The sequence below is a fragment of the Centropristis striata genome, chromosome 10 (assembly GCF_030273125.1).
Source record: "Centropristis striata isolate RG_2023a ecotype Rhode Island chromosome 10, C.striata_1.0, whole genome shotgun sequence".
Lineage (NCBI taxonomy): Eukaryota > Metazoa > Chordata > Actinopteri > Perciformes > Serranidae > Centropristis > Centropristis striata.
The window spans coordinates 7,907,536-7,927,376 of NC_081526.1; the positions used below are offsets into that span (position 1 = coordinate 7,907,536).

The 19,841-nt window shown below is 38.2% G+C and overlaps 2 protein-coding genes across 5 annotated transcripts in view; one reads left to right on the top strand and one right to left on the bottom strand.

Moving 5' to 3' along the window:
* LOC131979143 (coiled-coil domain-containing protein 148-like) overlaps positions 1-15,768 on the bottom strand; it is a 36,752-nt gene extending 20,984 nt beyond the window's left edge. The window contains exons 1-9 of the mRNA XM_059343063.1: positions 15,741-15,768; positions 13,141-13,222; positions 12,584-12,705; positions 8,103-8,206; positions 6,195-6,286; positions 5,331-5,479; positions 3,733-3,828; positions 1,751-1,932; positions 378-516 (exon numbers count right to left, since the gene is read on the bottom strand). Of these exons, the coding sequence (XP_059199046.1) occupies positions 378-516; positions 1,751-1,932; positions 3,733-3,828; positions 5,331-5,479; positions 6,195-6,286; positions 8,103-8,206; positions 12,584-12,705; positions 13,141-13,195 (939 nt within the window). The 5' untranslated portion in view covers positions 13,196-13,222; positions 15,741-15,768. The remainder of the gene's footprint in view (positions 1-377; positions 517-1,750; positions 1,933-3,732; positions 3,829-5,330; positions 5,480-6,194; positions 6,287-8,102; positions 8,207-12,583; positions 12,706-13,140; positions 13,223-15,740) is intronic.
* A 176-nt stretch (positions 15,769-15,944) lies between these two features.
* The window catches only part of pkp4 (plakophilin 4), a 128,513-nt gene continuing 124,616 nt past the window's right edge, over positions 15,945-19,841 (top strand). For all 4 annotated transcript variants that reach the window (XM_059342613.1, XM_059342614.1, XM_059342615.1 and 1 more), the window contains exon 1: positions 15,945-16,103. The gene's annotated coding sequence lies outside the window, so the exon portion shown is untranslated. The remainder of the gene's footprint in view (positions 16,104-19,841) is intronic.

The following is a 19,841-nucleotide window of genomic DNA, read 5'->3' on the forward strand; positions in this document are numbered from 1 at the left end:
TGTATCAATATACAGTATGTGCATGTGTGTGTCCTGCCACCGAGGAGGGCATTTATGTGTGTGTCATGAAGAAAAATGAAAAAAAAAGGGCAGTGGGCAGTAGATGTATACCACAGGAGAAATACACCTCCACCTGCTCAGTGGGCAGCAGATCAGACTTGAGTTGAACAAGGCAGCTTCAAGGGGTGAATCTAACTGTGTGTGAGTGTGAACAAGACTCCCTAAAAAGAGAACATTTCTTTCAGCAAAACTTTCCCAAATGAATCTTTTCTTTGATTATCAATCAACCTCTTACCTTTTTGGCTAAACTGACTTGATGATATTAAATATGCAACTAAATCGATTTTCCTTTTCTCATATTTTGCCATAATACTGACCAGCTCTTGTCTAGTTTTCTCAGGGAAGAGTCGTTGCAGCATGTCCACGTAGAGTGTCCTGTGGTTGGGTATGTCCCGAGTGTACTGAGACAAAGTGAACTGGAGGCGTTGATGGTCATCTTCACACCAGCCACAGAACCTGAAACAGATTTCAGCCAAGAAATTCATAAAGAGAAATAAACATTACTATGTTCACCCTCCGTCATTTCACTTCATTTCCAGAGAGTACATGTAGATTAACCCTCTGGAGTCACCAAAATCACCAAAGCATGACTTCTTCATCTCATCCAGACTAGAAAACAAAGCAGCGTGGAGCCCTACTGTAAATTTACCTCTAAAGTTCTGGCTGTAAACTCCATGAGGCCAGTTTCAGTTTGATGATGATATACCAAGTAAAACTGGAGACAAGCTCAAATATATTTAGTATAAAATGATAGAATTGGATGTAACCCTCTTAGATGTTATATTTCCAACCTTTGTTAACATTTGTTCAACAATTTAAAATTCTTTATTGAGCATGATAGTGTTTTAAAAGTTTTAAAAAAAGATTCAAAATCACATTTTATGTTGGACTAAAGGACTAAAAAAAGACACAAAATTACAAAAAAAAGACACAAAATGACCAAAAAACGAAACAAAGACACAAAATGACCAAAAAAAGACACGAAAAAGACACAAATTGACCAAAAAAGACACAAAATGTCAAAAAAATCCACAAAATGACCAAAACTGTTACACTAAACACACAAGACACAATAAAATACAGTCCCACTAGAATAAAAACCAGAGTTGGATGACAGGATCACACACAATCACAAGATCACATTTATGTTGGTTTTTCTTTGTTTCTTTTTGGTTCAAAATGTTGATCCAGTAAGGCAGAATAAAAATAAATTATTATTAGGTCATATAGGTGAGGTTGTGCTGGGAAAAAAAATACCAACATGGCATTTAAACATTTTTAAGGGGTGTATGCAGGCAGGATGAAAAGGATTCAAAAATGGACAAAATAGCCCAAGACTCCATAGAGTTGAATTCCATACTTGTATAAAGCAACCATATGGAAACAATAATCAAGAAAATGATATAATCAACCTCCTGCTGAGAAAGACTTGTCTTATTGAACAGCCTGCTCTGCAGAGTGAAGTGACTCTATATGCTGTCAGTGTCCTGCTGAGATTTTAATCTCTCATCTTCAGCTACACTGGAGCTCTGCCTTTACCTGAATATATCATCAAAAAGCCTATTTCTATAGAGACTGAGTGAGATATTGAAGGGAGTGTTTCATATTAGCTGCCAAAATCTCTGCAATTTTCTTATTAAATGGATGTGTCAGCACTTAAAAAGAAGAGAAAAGTTGTCCTCAGGCCTACCTGTCGGTTCTCTGCAGTTGATCTTGGAGACTGTGAACCCTGCCCCGGTACCTTTCTGACAGGGAGTGGAAGGCCTGGATCAGGGAGTCCTTAAGCTCTGGGTAAGGGCAGTCTGAATCCAAAACCTCCTCTGGAATGTTTTCTATGTTCACCAGACTATCTAAAGCATTAGTAAGATATTTCTGTGGAGGACAATATGACAGTCTGTGAGATATATGATGAGACAACCTGGTCTCACAGGAATCCGTGAAATAGCCACAGATTTGCTTAACTCAAAATCCGTGGAATAGCCATGATATCACTCAAATTTCCGTGAAACTGACACGGATTTCGCTACAATGCAAGTTAATGACAGTCATATCCCGTGGCTATTCCAACATACAAAGTGATTATGTACATTCACTGAGTGAATATTTAGAAAATAAAACATATATTTCTCGCTAGAAATGTGATCAAAATCCATTTTTATGCAGAAACTAAGTCAAAATATTGATTTTTTCACAAAAAAATGAGAGAACTGTCCGCCATGTTTTTTGTTCTGACCGCCGGGACCTTGAAAGTCACGTGAATTAGACACAAACCAATAGGAAAAAATATCCATGGAATAGCCACGGGATAATTAACTTGCATTGTAGCGAAATCCATGTCAGTTTCACGGAAATTTGAGTGATTCCGTGGCTATTCCACGGATTTTGAGTTAAGCGAATCCGTGGCTATTTCACGGATTCCTGTGAGACCAGGTTCGATGAGATGTTTAAAAATTTGCTTTGGTGACACACTGTAGAGATCTTTCTTAACCCTTTGATGCACAACATATGGACAACCCTTCTAATGCACAACATGGGTCAAAAATGACTCATTCATCCAAATTTGATTTAAAATGAAATGACCTAATACTATAATAAGAGTAATTTGTTTCAAATAGTTACTTTCCGCACTCATATATTTAATATATTTAACATGTTTATGTATCATTTTGTCACACATACAGTGTATCTGGTAGGTATTCACAGCGCTTCACTTTTTCCACATTTTTTTAATGTTTCAGTCTTATTCTAAAATTGATTTAATTAATTTTTCCTTAAAATTATACACACAATACCCCACAAATAATTTTTTGACTCATATTGTGCATTAGAAGCGTAGTGATACAAAAAGGGTTTTTATTCAAAAAGTAATAAATTAAAACAAAAAATGAGGATGTATGATGATCAAAAACAAGTTGATTTAGGAAAACCCGGAATACTGAATGATAAAATTAATTTATTGCAAAGATATAGAAAATAAAAACTCACTTTGAGTTGGGTCACTTTAGACCCATGTTGTGCATCAAAGGGTTAACCCTCTGGGGTCTGAGCCTACTCTGCCTGTTTTTGAACACTTTTGATTTTGCCCTTCATGTAACACATGAAAAATGTTTATTATACCCACATTTGGTATCCATTTATTCTTCACCTATATGATCTGACAATTACTTTTTCGATTTAACCTACTTTATCAACATATTGAGTCCAAAAAAACACAAAAATCATGAAATCCGAGTTGAAAAATTATACTATTTACTACAATAAAAACCACAAATATACTCAATGAACTGTTTTGGAACTTGAAAATGTAAACATAGGATGCATATATGAACATATAAAAAGGTCAAATTTAAATATAATAAAACTATATATAATACAAAAAAGTCCCATAAAAACATGTATATTTTTAGGCCTTAGTTATAGTTTGTTTTTGAAGAGCTGCAACTCTTCAAAAACAAACTATGTGCAAAATTACATATTATCATTATTATCTTATCTTATTATCATATCTTTGGTTTTACATGACCTGGGAATGTCAATTTTGAATGTTTTTTTGTCAAACTTCACGTGATCTGATCAGGACGGCACAATCATAGAGCCCAGAGGGTTAAGCTTAAGTATACAGAGTGAGAATTGCTTTTGATGGAGATCTAAAAGCAGCAGTGAGAAACTTACCTCTAAGTCGAGGCTAATGATCTCCTCCTCCAAGGCCACATGCTCTGCATGAAGTTTTGCAGTTATATCATCTTGCTGGTCCTTCACTAAGTTTATCTGGTGATTTGAGGATGAAAAAACAAACAGAAACTGCCTTAAAAAGGAGTTTAGAAAGTAAATAGTAGCACAGTTTGACCTTATTTTGTCCAGGGAAATCAAACTGACTAGTTTGAACTGTCACCTCACTATTAAATTGACTGGGGGGAAGAAAGTCCCACATCTTGCCCTGACTTATCAAGGAATTCGTCTTATATCAATATCGCTTTGTGAAAAACTCTCTTCTTCTTCTTTCAGCTTAAACAAATTTGGGACTGTGGGGATACACGAAGCCGACTCTCAGATCACAGTTATCGACTGTAACACTTTGTTCCCTCTCATTATGCTATGTCTGCTCAAATCAACAGTACTGGTTGAACTGAGGTCCTCCCTGTTCTCACCAACATCTAGATTTAGAAACATTTATCATCGGAATGATTCAGTAATAGCAAGCATTCAGTAACTGCTTATTCCCAAAGATGCTATTTATCAGAAGGAGGAAAGCTAGTTAGAAATTGAGACGATGCTTATCAAATAATTAGGCCTGTTTTTCTGTTTCAGAAAAACATTATAATTAAAAAGGAAGTAGAACCTTTTTTCTTTTTATTCAAATAGTAGTACGGTATAGAAGGAATTTGCAGATGAAAGGACAAACATTAAATTCATAGACATGCTCTTTGTTGTGATTACTGACAATTTTGGAATATAATGCTGTGCAAAGCTTAAGAATATAATTATCTTTTTTTCCCCCAGCCACACTGCTCTACCATTTTGGAATGAGTCATAGACTTAATAGGCAGGTGCTATGAGTCTGGATGGGACTGGTGCATGATAAAGATGGGGATCCTTTCTGTAAATTAAATTAAAATTAAAATAATAGCCTGTGCATCAGTATTATGAAATTAAAAGACTGAATAAAGCTTAAATTTCAGCATTGTCCTATTGTGCATTCAAACAGGTGGGTAGGGGCCGTGGGCCAGCAAAAGTAGAGGGGGTCATGGGAAAGAAACAAGCATGAGTGAGCCACAGAGAAGAGACAAAATGGCTGGCAGACGTTTATAGTCTGTCTGTAAAGACCCCCGCTTACTCCTTAATCTCGCCATTCATCTCTAGAGCTTGAAAAAAAAGCCCCTAAGAGTCAAAGGCAGACTTGGTGACTTAGGGACTGTGGATATCTAACAAACAAGAGATTCATGGACAGTGAATACAACACTGTGTGCAAGCTGAAACCATTGTGTGAACAAGCAGGAGACTTTAAACTTCTGTTGGACATGCAGGACAGACTGTGTTGGTACCTGCAGAGAGTGAGAACAGCTCAGACTCATTTACGATGGCTTTAAGTTTACTGACGGGATGAAATGCTCCCGAACCAGGTGCAGCAAAAGACTTTATATATCTATTTTTCTGAGTGGATTTAGAAATCTTTAGAATCTTGCAATTCTGCAGCTTTCTACAAGTTAAGCTGCTTTATCAAAGTCACTGAGGACATCCAGACATGTCTTTACTTCATATCACACAGATACCTGTTGTACTACTTGTTCCAAGTTTGATCGATGTTCCGTGGGCTGCTGATGTTCTTCAGCCAGTCTGAAGCACAGGTCATCTTTGAGCTGATAAACAGGCTCCACTGTGGCTATCCTGAATGCCTCCCGGTCCCTCTCCAGGAGCCGCTCTGAACCCCAACACAGACATAAAAAAAAAAGAGCCCATATTAGCATAGTACTTATAAACAGCAGAGACTGATAGAAACACAGTCACAAATTGGGGTCACGAGATGATTTCTAGGGGTCGCCAAATCATTTTGGAAAACATATAAATGCACAAAATTAATACAGTGAGATGTTTTAGTTGTTGACTGCTTCATTATTTGTCCAAATTTCTTCATATCAACTGAGTTTGTGTGATCTGAACTGCGTGCGTGAGATTCTGTTCAGTGAGCAGAGCAGAAAAAATAAACAAACAAAAAGAAAAAAAACTGGCACGTTGTTGCTTTACCGCAGCTGCAGTTTGCTAGCTACAACTGATGCTGGAAAAATGGAGCGGTGGCTGCAAAGAAAAGCTCCAGACTGGATCAGCAGCAGCAGCAGCAACAGCAGGGGTCCCAAGGTCTACCACCATAAAGCCTAACGGGACCACCACCCAAGAAACGGAGGGCAGTGGGGCCGACACCGGCTAGGCTCCCTAAATATCAGCTCTACTTCTTGAAGTATGGCTTTTCGTGCATGACAAAAAACAACACAGAATATCCACAGTGTGTCATTTGCTGTGAAGTGCTGGCAAACGAAAGCTTGAAACCAGTAAACGTGGACAACATTCATGTTAAATTGCGGGTCGCGAATCGAAAAGGTTGAGAACCACTGATTTAAAAAATGCTAAGTGTTGTTTACCATAATCTTGGAGTGAGAAGATGGCAGTATCTGCTCTATCATTTGGCCTGATCTGCTCCAGAAAATCTTGGATGTCAATCTCAGCCTTCTCCCTGTTTCATAAGAGAAAGTTTAAAAGATAGTGAACAGACAGTGAAGATACTATGTACTGTATATCATATGAACATAGAAGAGCTTAGGAATCCATTGGTACCAACCATGTCAGGATATACTGTCAGGAAGGGTGTCATGTCCAGAGAAATGTGTTAAGTTAATTAATTCAGTTTTGTCTTGTGCCTATGTTGTCTTGTTATTTCCTGTTTTTAGCTAAGATTTTGTATTTGGTTTGCGCATGGCACGAAGGTGTGCATCCTCGATTTTGAAGATTTTTGAATTCATTTTTCAAGGACTCTGTCCTCTGGAGGATCCTGGACATTGGGACAGTCCTTCGGCGGATGTAAATGACGTAGTATCCTTCAAATTCAGCCATTTGAGGATCCTTCCTTGACATTGGGGTACAGCCTGTGTCTCCCTTTGTCCTGTGCCAATTTGTCTTGTCCCATGTCAGAGAACCAGTCCATGTCATTGTCAGGTCTTGATATTTTTGTTTTTTTTAGTGATTTTCTATTTGTTTTCCTAGTATAGCCTCGCAAGAGTAGTTTTCTGTTTGTTTCCTTATTCCTACCATAGCCTCTGTAAAGAGTGATTCTCATTTTGTTTAATAAAACTTTATTTTGAAACTTTGGTCTCAAGAGTTGTGCATTTCGATCCATAATTCGGTCGTGGCAAAGGGGTCTAAATAATTCCAAAGTCAAGTATAAAAAAGGATTCTGTGAGTCTCTGCTTTACAGACCAATATACATTGATACAAACTATGGTCTCAAGATGAAAAAAAAGCAATTTATCAAGATTAACCACAGCAAATTACCTTTTTTTCAATCGAATGACAACCCTACTGAAAATACAAAGGCTTTCCTCAGTGGGCAATAGGCTTAATCACCATTGTGTTACCTCATTCGTCAATTGATAGCGACTAAACAGACATTTATTTAAATGAAAATTTAAGAATTGAGTTACTTTACATCACTGCATACTCCTGCTATGATCTGTTTCTGGAGATAGGGGGGCAGCACTGGAACCTGATCATTACTTCAATCTGACTATTACACAAATTATCTCAGACTCAACTGGAAGAATCTTTCTCAAAAAATGGGGACATCATGTTGTTGGGCAGCATGACACTAACAGGCCAATGGTTCAGTGATTGTTTACCTCTTACTAACTAGCTCATGGGGCTTGCATGATTGTGGATAAAGGATGTTGCCATAGAGACATACTTGCCTGTTTTAACATTTGACAAGGTGGCTTTTGAATGCCGAGGTATTTTAACTAGATATATGCGTAGTGAGTTGCAAGCAGTGGCACATCTTTATGACTAGGCTCATTACTGAGGCTCACGCTTGTGTACATCATTAACCTTGGGTGGCTCAGACACAGTCATTACGCAGCCAAACAAGCTGCACCCCAGAGCAAGCACTGCCCTTCTCACTTCACAAGGCATGACACCGCTGGGGCCCCAGTCCTACACTTCTGCCTCAGCACGCTGTGGGAGAGTGTTTCTCCACTCACTACACTCCTCTGTCCCCATACAGCTCAAACCCTCCACTTCTCTCTGTTTCTCACCTTTTAAATCACTGCAAGAAAATCAGCTTAAATCTTCCCCCTCTTCTGTTCTTGTTTTCTCCCTTTTACATTATTTTCCTTTGGCTTACTTTTGTCGTCCCCCCCTCCTCCCCCTTTTTACACCCTATTTTTTTCATGCAGGGCCTGTCTGGGCTCAATGGAGCTTAAATGGAGCAGTTGCGTGGTGTAATAGTGGATCCAGAAAACTGCAGCAGATAATGACAGGGAGTAATAGGGGGCTCTTACTCAGCCTTTTGCAGCCTGGGGCACTCTCTGCTCCACACCTGTCTGTGCTGCCGTAATATGGAGCTTTCCTTGGTTGCCTTGGCTGCACAACGAGTCTTTTGAACCTGTAAGACAAGGTTTAATGCACAGCAAGAAAAAACCCTGGAACGGCAATAAGCACTGAAAAACAACCGGAGTGTTTGCTTTTAAATGCACTTTAGCCATGACATTTATTTCCTCCTACAAATAATTAACTTCATCTGGACAAACCTGAATCTGGAGTGCTTTAATGCATCAATTATCTGCACCATTTTATAACATCGGAATGGCATAACAACTATAAAGTGAATAAATCATAATGTTGCCAGGATGGAAAAACATAAAATTGGCATTTTTTCCTATACTGAAGTATATTTTTACACAGGCATTTGCTTCAGCCTTTAATGGCCTTATTTTGTCTTTGAGAGGCTATTAAAAGCCAGTAATTCAACCGAAACAGTATCACTGTTAAAGCATGAAAGCAAAATAAACAGCGGCAAATTAAAATAATCAAGTAGAAACATGCGTGACACGCATGAGGCATGTTGTTAGGAGAGGAGGGGGGGAGGCAGAGGTCTTAATCTCCTCTCATTTGTTTTGCTTTTTCATCATGAAAGAACAAGGCCCTCCTTCAGAGCACTCTCCGTGCAGCAATTCATTGTTATCTTTCACTGTTTTTATACACAGGCCACTGGCTCAGATAATTGTACAAAAGTAAATCTCAAATAACTGATACATGGGTACAATCTATTTTATATTAATAGGAAATCAAAAGGAGTTAGGGTGTTGATTGATGTCGTGACTGTCTTTTTGTGTGTGAAGTTGATATATTTACCCTCTGGGTGACGTTCATTTTATAGTTAATCTACAGTGCTCAATTGAAGCTAGTGTCACTCTGAAACTAGTGTCACTCTGAAAGAAAAAGTCAGATTGAGGTCATCCCATACACCATGTATATAGGTGATCTTAATTTGAATTGACTGACTAATAAGCACAGCAGGACTACAAAACTGTGCCTGGAGCAAAATAAAAATAATCCCTTAATATCCATGTTTATTGATCTTAACCCTCTGAAATCTTCGGCTATTATGTCTGTTAAAAAATCTGTTAAAACTCTTCACCATGCCATGTTGGTATCAGTTTTTTCAGCGTTACCTCACCTATATGTCCTGATGATTAATTTTTAACTTTGACTTACTTGAACAAACATGTTGAACCCAAAAGAAATTAAGGAAAACATCAAATCTGACCTTGAAAATTATGTTTCAATACACAGAATTTTAAATATTGCAAATATGAATACAGGTTGCAAATATAACATATAACAGGTAAAATGAGGATAATATCTAGTTCAATGTTTTATACTAAATATTTTTGACAATATCTCCAGTTTTACTTGGCCAAATATCATCCAAAAAGAAAATCTGGCATCAGTTTCAAGCCAGAACTTTAGTAATATGCAGGTGTTTTCATGGTCTCCAGAGGGTTAAACTAACTACTCAATCACACAGTGGCCAGTCAGAATACCATTTACATTTTCACCATTTTAGTGGTTATTGCCTTTATTTATATTTGCATCAAACTCATTTAAAAAAAAATCTATGGCTTATTTTTTCTTTTATTCATATGTTTGCCACTCCACTTTGTTAAAAATATTTCATGCTTTTGATTCAATTTTTTCAAACCCGATTCAGGAAAAGTTCAGAACAACTGTATATTTAGAATAAACAATAGCGTTTATCAGTTTGAACATGAAATATATTCTCTTTGTGCAGTTTTCAATTGAATATATATATATACTATATTGAAAAGGATAACCAAATGATGACACTTTGTTTTATTTATCTTTAAGATAGTGTCTCAATGTTGTATTTTATTTTATACATCATCTCTTAATCCAGTCCTTGCAGAGTTAATCTGATTTTGATGCCTTTCAGATATCTCTTATCGTAACCTTGACATTAATAAACAATATGTGTGGTATTTTCAAACTCCTTTACATAACACTTCATGGTTCCCAAATTGAAAATATGGGGTTTATTGTCAAAAATATTTTTTTTATAGCAAGAGGTAAAATTATGATGCACCTGGGGTAGTCAGAAGACCATAATACAATTTTTCAAAATCATGTCTGAGCTTGACTATGGAGAGATTGTATAAATGCATAGCTCTCCCTCTATTTAAGCTTATCATAGAAAGCACCACTGTCACTAAAATGATAACTCTATTAAATTGTTAACTCATTCTCTCCTCGCTGCATTAAAAGTAGTGTAAGACATTATGTCATGCATACATGGCTTAATTAGAACTTTTACACTCAAATGAAATGGAGAAGGGTAAATATGGCTATCTTGCACGGCAGCTGGATTCTCAGCATTACAATACCGTGCAAGAATTGAAGAATCACAAGATCACACAAAGATCTATCTTGTCAGGCTTGAAGTAATGCGTCTGTATCCGAACCGCCAGTTGTTCAGACCAATCAGCATCTTGTGAGGAGCTTCTTACAGTTATGGCGTGTCATCATTTGGTGTGATGATGATCTTTTCTCTTTGTTCAATGAAAAAACACAGACCAGTGTTGATATAACTGATGCTTTAGGAGCATATATGTTAACTCTATGGAGTCTTGGGCTATTTTGTTAATTTTTTAATCATTTTCATGTCATTTTGTGTCGTTTTGTGTCTTTTTTTGGTCATTTTGTGTCTTTTGTTGTGTCTTTTTTAGTTATTTTGTGTCTTTTTTGGTAATTTTTGTGTTTTTTAGTCATTTTGTGTCTTCTTCTGTGGGTTTTTTTTGTCATTTTGTCTTCTCATTTTGTGTATTTTTTGGTCATTTTGTGTCTTTTTTTGTCAATTTTGTGCCATTTTTTTGTCATTTTGTGTCTTTTTTTGGTCATTTTGTGTCTTTTTTTGGTCATTTTGTGTTTTTTTTAGTCCTTTAGCCCAACATAAAATGTGACTTTGAATCTATTTTTTTTACCTTCAAAACACTATCATGCTCAATAAAGAATTTGAAATGTTGCAAATGTGAACAAAGGTTGCAAATATAACACATAAGAGGGTTAAATCCAGTTCTATCATTTTATACTAAATATATTTGAGCTTGTCTCCAGTTTTACTTGGTATATAATCATCAAACTGAAACTGGCCTCATGGAGTTTACAGCCAGAACTTTAGAGGTAAATTTACAGTAGGGCTCCACGCTGCTTTGTTTTCTAGTCTGGATGTCATGAAGAAGTCATGATATGCAGCTTTTGGAGACTCCAGAGGGTTAACCTCTTTAAGAGCTGCTTGTTGTTTTGAGTGGACAGCGTCTTCTCAGTGTTGCCACACACACCTAAACCACGCCTGTAGCTGCCAGCGTCTCTTGTCAGTATTTCGTGTGATCTCCTGTTATCACTGAGATGGTTATGTGTAACAAACCATCTGGCGTGTCAGGTTTTAAAAATAGTGCACTTTACAGCCAATAGGAAGTGATTTTGCTAACAGAGCCTAGGTCCTGAAACTGCAGCAACTAAATGCAATTCATCCATAATTAATTTAATTATTTTCACTTGTGCTTTTCCTATTGTGACATGTCAAAATGTATTTCACGGAAAAGGCCCATTGTATAAAAAGGTGGGATGGTCCTCTTTAAGCAAATTGATTTTTTTTTCTGTTTTTGTACAGCACTGTTGAGAAAAAAAATCTTGTCAAGAGGCTAAAATTTCATCCCGTGCTTAAGGCGACTCATGGTCATTTATTTACTGTACCCTCTGTCACATCACCAATGGGAGATGCTCAAAAAGCCTGCCTTTCAGCAGGCCGACCGAATGTGAACATAGTCTTATCTAGGTTATGCAGAGCGCTGGGTTGGAAGGAGCCACAGGCAACCATAACGATACTAAAAGGCTTCTGCAACAGTTTACCAATTAAAACACCGCAGGTCTAACAGCCTTATCGCCATTGCCCCGAGCATTAACTTTTTGCTCTACTCAGAGTCAGACGACTATGAACTTCAAACAGTTATAGAAACCCTGTGCAGCCAAATGAATATTCATGAAAGTGGCAATGCCATTGTGTATGGTGGCGATATTACTGTTCTGTTTCATGTTGTTGGACAAACTATAAAGGTTATGCAAAGCCTATTTTAGAATGAAATCCCTTCACAGTATGTGGTGTGTAAGACAGAGGAAAGAAAGGTAGGCTAACAGAAAGAAATGGCGCTATTTACCACTATTGGAGACATGCTGTTTTATCACCTCTCATTAAAATCAGGTTTTTGTCAGTTCATGCTCTTCCTGTGGTTGGTAATGAGGACTGTTTGCTCTCTGGAAAAAAACATTTTCTATCATGGGGTTTTTTGCACATTCTTCTTCATTTGCTGTTGAATTACTTTGGTATTAAATGTAAAGGAATGGATTTTATAATAACATTGCTGTTGTAAGCACAGGCACGTTATTGATAACAAACCAAATTTACCTTTAATCCAATTAGATCAGACTCCAGGCGTTTGGCATCAACAATCGCTTGTAGTCTTTTGTATTCAGCCGGTTTGTACCTTGAGCTGCCAAGACCATTTTTCATCCGCAGTGTCAGTTTTTCTGCATGGATGAAAGCAAATGATATGGCTGAATTAGGATCATTGGAATTGTTGAGAATCTCATCACTTTTAATGTCAGAAGTAAAGTCTTTATGCTGACTTCAGCAAAGAAAGAAACAGAGGTAAAGACAGAGGAACAGCACCAGTTGAGAGCTAACTGATTGCATGGGAATTTCAGAAATGACTGTATGGGGGAGGGGGGTCAGTGAGCACACTAACTGTGTCAGACAGTTTTTTTTTCCTTTTTTGAGTAGTTCAGCTGTGACTCAAAGAGGCAGGTGAATAAATACAAGCACTGCTGCCTCTGACAAAAGCATCAAAGACTTGACACTGGGGGAATTCAACATGAGGACTTCAGGTCAAATCTGTTCAACAGATCAATGGGCCACCGTGTCACAAGTCAGCACTGTTTCAGACCCAGTTTCTGCTGACTTACCTACATCTTCTGCTCTGTAGCTTGTGATGAACGTATGCAGATCCCTTCCACTCATCACTAGAGAGAGTAGAGCTCACAGGGCCTGCAAAATAAAGTCATAAATCACTTAAAATATACAGAGGTTATGCAAACAATGATGATAAAAGACAACATTTCATTTGCATAGGTAGTCCTGGGGTCATTCAGACAATTAACAAGAGACTACAAGCACATGAGCAACAGAGCCCATCAAAAACCAAACTCTGCCATCAAGGTCTGCATGACATTGCTAGAAAATCAGTCGACTCTCACAAGTTGTAGTGTTTTGGAGGGGACAGATGGTGCGCCCGGTGTGATCAGATATGCTGCTGGAACATCTCTATGTCTTTGTTTTGGATTAAGCTTTGAAAAATTCTAGCCACACAGCCATTGTGTCAAGTAAAATGTACAATGTTTGGAAGGGTTGATGTGAAGTACAGTGTGCAGGAGCAGATTTAATCTATGAGTGGAATGAAAACTGACGCACCGTTCTGGATCCATTAAACTCAATTGCTGTTTCCTGCTCATGTCTCGAGCAGAAATAAAATAGAAACCTCTTTTTTGAAATGCAGAGCTAGATTATTATTATATATCTAGTGTCAGTCAAAAGTTGGGACACACCGTCACATTCAATGGTTTTTGTTCATTTTCTACATTGCAGACTAATATTAAATACATCGAATCTATGATTGAACACATATGGAATTATGTAGTTAAACAAACCAGCATATGTTTTATATTTTAGATTCGTCATTCTTGCTTCAATGGCCTCAAACACATCAAGAAGGCAAGAAATCAAACAAATTAACTATTGACAAGGAACACCTGTTAATTAAAACCATAGACTGATTAAAACCCATTCCAGATGATCGCCTCATGAAGTTGACTGAGAGAATATCAGAAGTGTGCAAAGCTGTCATTAAAGCAAAAGGTGGCTAGTTCAAATAATCTAAAATATACAACATATTCTGGTTTGTTTAACACTTTTTTTTACTACATATTTCCATATGTGTTCTTTCATAGTTTTCATAGTTTTTCATTTTTCATAGGTACTGTGTATATATACAAACACCAAATGACAAGCTAAGGCAATGATTCAACAGCCTAATACTCAATGTTAACTTTCTCAGAATAATTGTAAATAGCAATCCAATATCACTGATGCAAAGTGAAAATATCTGTATATATATATATAATCAACTTTTAGTTACACCTTTATTTTGAAATTTCCACATCATTTATACTATTCTTACTAAAGTAAAATCGTTTTTAGATGTAATGTCTGCAGAAGTTCAGCAATTAACTTGTCAAATCGTGCCTTGGTTGGTTCAGTGAGTTGATATATAAATAACTAATTGTGTTACATTGGCATTTGATATAGTCTGACTCCAGGGTGTAATCCACCTCTTGACCAATGCCAGCTTGGCTCCAGCAAACCTGCAACCCTCGTTAGGATATGAGGGTAGGGATCATGAATGAATGAATGATATAGTCAAATATCATCATCAATCTTTATTTCAGACCCACAGAAGGGTCCATATAAAAGAGGAAAAAAAAGTGGGGAAAAAAAACCCCATACATATACCCTGTTCATATACAAAATCACATGATTCACCAGCCAGCATATGGTGTTCTTGTGCAGGCTGTCATGCCAATGCTTTCAGAGAGCAGAGGAGAATCTAAGCAGCTCTTCTTGTTACAGCCTCTATGACGCTGTTTCTGACTCATCCAATCGACACATACAGTTGAACATCAGTTGTCTTAGTAGTGCTTCACATGTAGGAACACCACAGTGCACACAGTTGATTGGCACTGTGCCACCTGGGGACATGAAGTAGCAACCTCAGTGCATCACTGTAAGCCACAATGAGCCTTCGCATGCAACTCCTATAACACCACCAGAGATGAGCTGTATACATAAGGGTTACACAAAGTTCTAAATAAAGAACATTTTACATTGACAGATTTTGCATAAACTAGCGAAGCAAGATGTTATCTTGAGCGTATAGCTTACAGCAGATGTACCTGTCATCACTCAAGTCATCAGTAATAAAGTGACCCAGGTGTTTTATTTCCTTGTATGTCATGAGAGGATTGATTATATCAATTACAAGCCTGAGTTGAATCAGATTGAAATCGTATCATGGCAGACTTTGTGTTATAAGCAATTATCAGATAGTTATCCAATAATCGATAAAACTATTTTGAAATCAAATCAACTATTATATATATATCAAACAAGTCAACATAATTTAAACAGCCTTAAATGTGGTAGGGACATTTTCACAAGTTACTCTGTAAAGAAGAAAATAATTAATAATTATACTAAATTGCAGCCCTTCTGCAGTTCTTAAATAAAACTGAGGCACATAAACTTACAAAACAATAGGTGAGCTGGAAAGGTAACACTAGTTAGGTCTACAGTGAATTCAGAAAAACGACAATATGACAAACATTGTGAACAGGAAGACTGGTAAATGTTTACAGGGCCTCGTAATATATCCTAGCTAAATGCAACACACACGACTCAGTGTTTTCCATGCTAGTAAAATGAATATATTACCTAGTGAACCCTAGCTTACCTTGTGCTATCCCTCTGTACCTCTGAACAGTTGACAAAAATTGTAACCAAGGGAACTATCATCTCTTCTGTCATTGGTTAATTCAACAACGCGAACCTCCTATGGAACGCCCCCTTGTCCCGCCTCAACCAATCAGGAGTGCGCACTGCTTTCCCACATTCCCACTGACGTCATGCACGCTCGCATTGCCTGGGACTGCTGGTGGAGCAAGCAGCGGTCTCCTTCTTCTTCTTCCCGACTATGGAGGAGCGTTTCACTCTTCCACATGCATGGGACTAAACGACGGGACTTTACCGATGAAGTTACGTGTTCCAATGTAGATCCTAGCCGCAGCTCAGCCAGCGGAACAACAGTCCTCCCAAGGTATTTAATTGTTTTTTCCCCAGCTCCTTCACTAAGTGCAGAATAATTGGGGGGAAAACGTAGGGGAAAAATAAAAAGCATCCGTGCGCAAGGCAGGAGGAGGAGGGCATGGACTGCTACTTGAACTCAGAAAGTCTTGAATGCACAGTGTAAAGAGAATGTTTGTGTGTATGTGGCACAAGGAAAACTTCTTCAGGCTTCTTCACAGCGGGAGAGACTCTAATACTACGCTAATCTTGATCTTGTGACCGAGTCATCGCCACCGACGCACACCTTTTTGAGGGACGTTCGAGCCCTCGATGCCAAACCTTTGGGATGAAAACTTAACGTGGCTAAGAACTGTTTCGGCGTTAGTTTTCCGGTACCCTAAAGCTCACTTTTCACCGATATTGCCCTTGAAAGCATGTTGCTAAGTGGGGAAGGAAAAGGCAGGTGAGCTTACAGTGTGGGAATCTCCGGAATGCGAGGTCGCCGAGGGGCGGAGATCCCGACTCTCTGCTCCCACAAGATAAGCTTACCTTTACCCTCACGTTTACTCGCTACACTCAAACTACGCCATATTTAATGACCCCTAATCTGCATTTTAAGCAGGGGCGTTTCATTTAATCGTGACAGTACGGCCTCATATCGTCACACTGGTAAAATAATCGCCTAAGTCATTTTTGTCAAAATTCTTTTTTGTGCCTAAATCATCTCCTCATGACGCCGGCCACCTATGGTAAAATCTCCTCCATCCTCAGTTGATCAGATCATGTGATTTTACCCCTTTAAGATAATGGCCTATGTCAAGTGTGTGATTTAAGCAGATTTATTATGCCTAAGTCAAAATAAAATGTGACTTAGGCAATTTTTTGAACATGCCTTTGTGATTTAAGCAAGATATGGTAACACTTTATTTTGAAGGTGTCTACATAAGAGTGACATGAGCGTATCATAAACATGACATGGGATGTGTCGTGAACATTAATGACACTTTGAAGTAACATTCATGCTCATGATACTTGTCATGTCATGTTTCTGACAGGCTTGTGTGACTCTTATGTAGACACCTTCAAAATAAAGTGTTACCATATCTTGCTTAAGTCACAAAGGCATGTTCAAAAAATTGCCTACGTCATTTATTTATCTTAATTTACATAATTTACACACAGTGTTATTACTATGCCAATAGCCATCCTTTGATACATCCTTTTTGAGTGAAATGGTCAATAAATGTCGTATGTTACACTTTTGGTGAAGTTTTTTGTGTTTCCTGCAAAACTTGAAAAAATGAGTTAGGCGATTATTTTAACAGGGTGACGAACATGAATACACCTTTATTGCCCTGGAAGCTAATCAAAGAAATAGTGAATTGGTCGTACCTAATTGCATTAAAGCGCAGCATTCTTTTACCCTGGTTAATTTGCCATGCAGTCTAATTCACTCAGAATGTATATCCTGATAAGAGGCACACCTTGTCCCACTTTGGTTTAAAAAGTAGGTCTTATTTGAAATGCACAATAGTATACCTGTATGTCATGCAACCTAAAACTCAGTCCTACACTCATATTTCAATAACCCAGGACACAAAAGCCTAATAATCCAATAACCTAGCATGAATTGTCTTAATCTCAGTGTGAGAAATGGCATTGCAAGAGGAATAGATCATTTGCCATTTAACTGTAATCCCTCTGTGTCTATGTTCAAGCCTGGCAAACATGGGGAAAAACACAAATATTAAAGAAGCAGCTATTAACTATGTTATTGTGTTTGCTATTCACCAAAGGTCAAGTCTCGTTATCACATGTAAGGTGCTGGGATCAGTGCTTCAAGTCCTCTTCCCTGTTGCCATGCAGGTGTGGAAAGGTTATCTGCCTGCTTCACTGATGTGGTCACAGTGCAAGTTTTTGTTTCAGCCAACAGTGGAAGTGCATAGGACAAATTAGATCATGTCTGTACTCTCTCTCACCCTCACTCAATCTCACACACACACACACACACACACACACACACACACACAAGAGGAATCGCAAGGTTGCTCCCCTCGTGATTCACATTACTGCACAAGACACACACTGCAACACAGCTGACAGCCATTGAGAGTGGTTTACTATGGGATTAAAAGACCAGCGGGATGTTGGATTTGAAGAGTCTTCTTCTGTTTTTGTTTTTTACCAGTTTTGTTCGTGCAGTCCACGCATCGACACTGAGTCTGGCACAAGGAGAGAGTTTTTAGCAGGTCAGACATTCTGCCGACCCGTTGTCAGTTTTACTTGTCTCGCTTCGTGCTGTTTATGTCCTTACTGTACAAGGTAGCGATGCCTGTCTGTGAAACTTTCTGTATTGATTACGCGGGTACTGGGAGATGCATGGAAACGTATTGTCTGCAAGAACAACCTTGTGCTTCAGTAGACAATAACACAAACAGTTGCAAAAGGGCTTTTGTGTGTTGGTGTGATTGTTAAACCCAGTCTTCACGGTGAGTTCTTTTTAATGGGAACTGACAACAGATGAATAGTTTAGCGCCCTTTGGCGGGCCTCTCCTCCTTGTATTTTTTTTACCCCCTAATTCTGGACTGACACCAAGCCTTAAGCCCTCACCCCTACATTACGTCTACTATGATCAAAAGGTACTCCCCCGCCTCTTAAGGACAGGAAGGTTTTTCCAGTCTTCGCCTCACAGCCTGTATACCCCGAGACCAAAATGTTATTTGCCTTGTTTTTGCATGTCTGTATTGAATTTAGAGTGCTGAAGTGTCAACCTCTTCTCTCAGACAGTCAAGAGAAGGTCATCATCTCTTGTGCACAATTCAATCAAGTGCTCTTAAAAGTAGAGCTTTTACTGAGTGGCAGTCAGCTTTTGTGTTTTATTTACTCTCTTACCAAGCGTGGAAGATATCTTTTATGATCTGATTGTGTCATTTATAACATAAATCAGGAATGGGCAACTTAAATGCTGGAGGGGGCCACAATTTTTCACGGACACTACCTCAGGGCCACATATAGGAGCGTGCACTTAACCAGATATGATAAAACTGCAATTTTAAATATGTTTACAGTGCAGTAACTTAACTTATTTCATGCTTGAATGCATGTAGAACAGTATAAATAGGAATACAAAAGGTTTGAAGCAAATAAAAAATAACCACTTACTGTGATTTCTTTTTTTTCAGTGCAAGAACAGCAGACCAACATTAATTGCAAGAAGTAATTTTGTGCATTTTTACACTGCACTTTTAAGATTTCATGCTCAAATGCATGTAGTTATACTGAGGGCCACTTCAAGTGAGGGTGTGGGCCATTTGCGGCCCCCGGGCCTCCAGTTGCCCATCCCTGACGTAAATAGAGAATTTGTGGCTCTATACACAGATGTAATGTTCTGTGTTATGATTTACTGTTCATGTGTATGTTGCACTAAAAGTAATTTATTGGATACCGTTTGATGCTTTAATGGTGTTTTACTTGTTGAGGAAGGAGGACTCTATGCTGCTATGGTGTGGTTCCAACGTGGGATGGTAATAATAGTTAATAGAAGCAAGTTTTTGTCATATCCCACCCCACATACTGCAGCTTCTTTCCATCCCACATTTGCATGGTGTGGTCTGAGGAGAGTTTCTCTCCTGCCTCCTTTGGGAACAAACCACATGTAGAAGAGTAGGGAATTTCCATTGTGAACCAGTACAATCTGACTTTGTGCTATCAATATGGAAGCTTGAAACAGTGAGCAGAACAGCACATATTTTCAGTATCTAAAATATA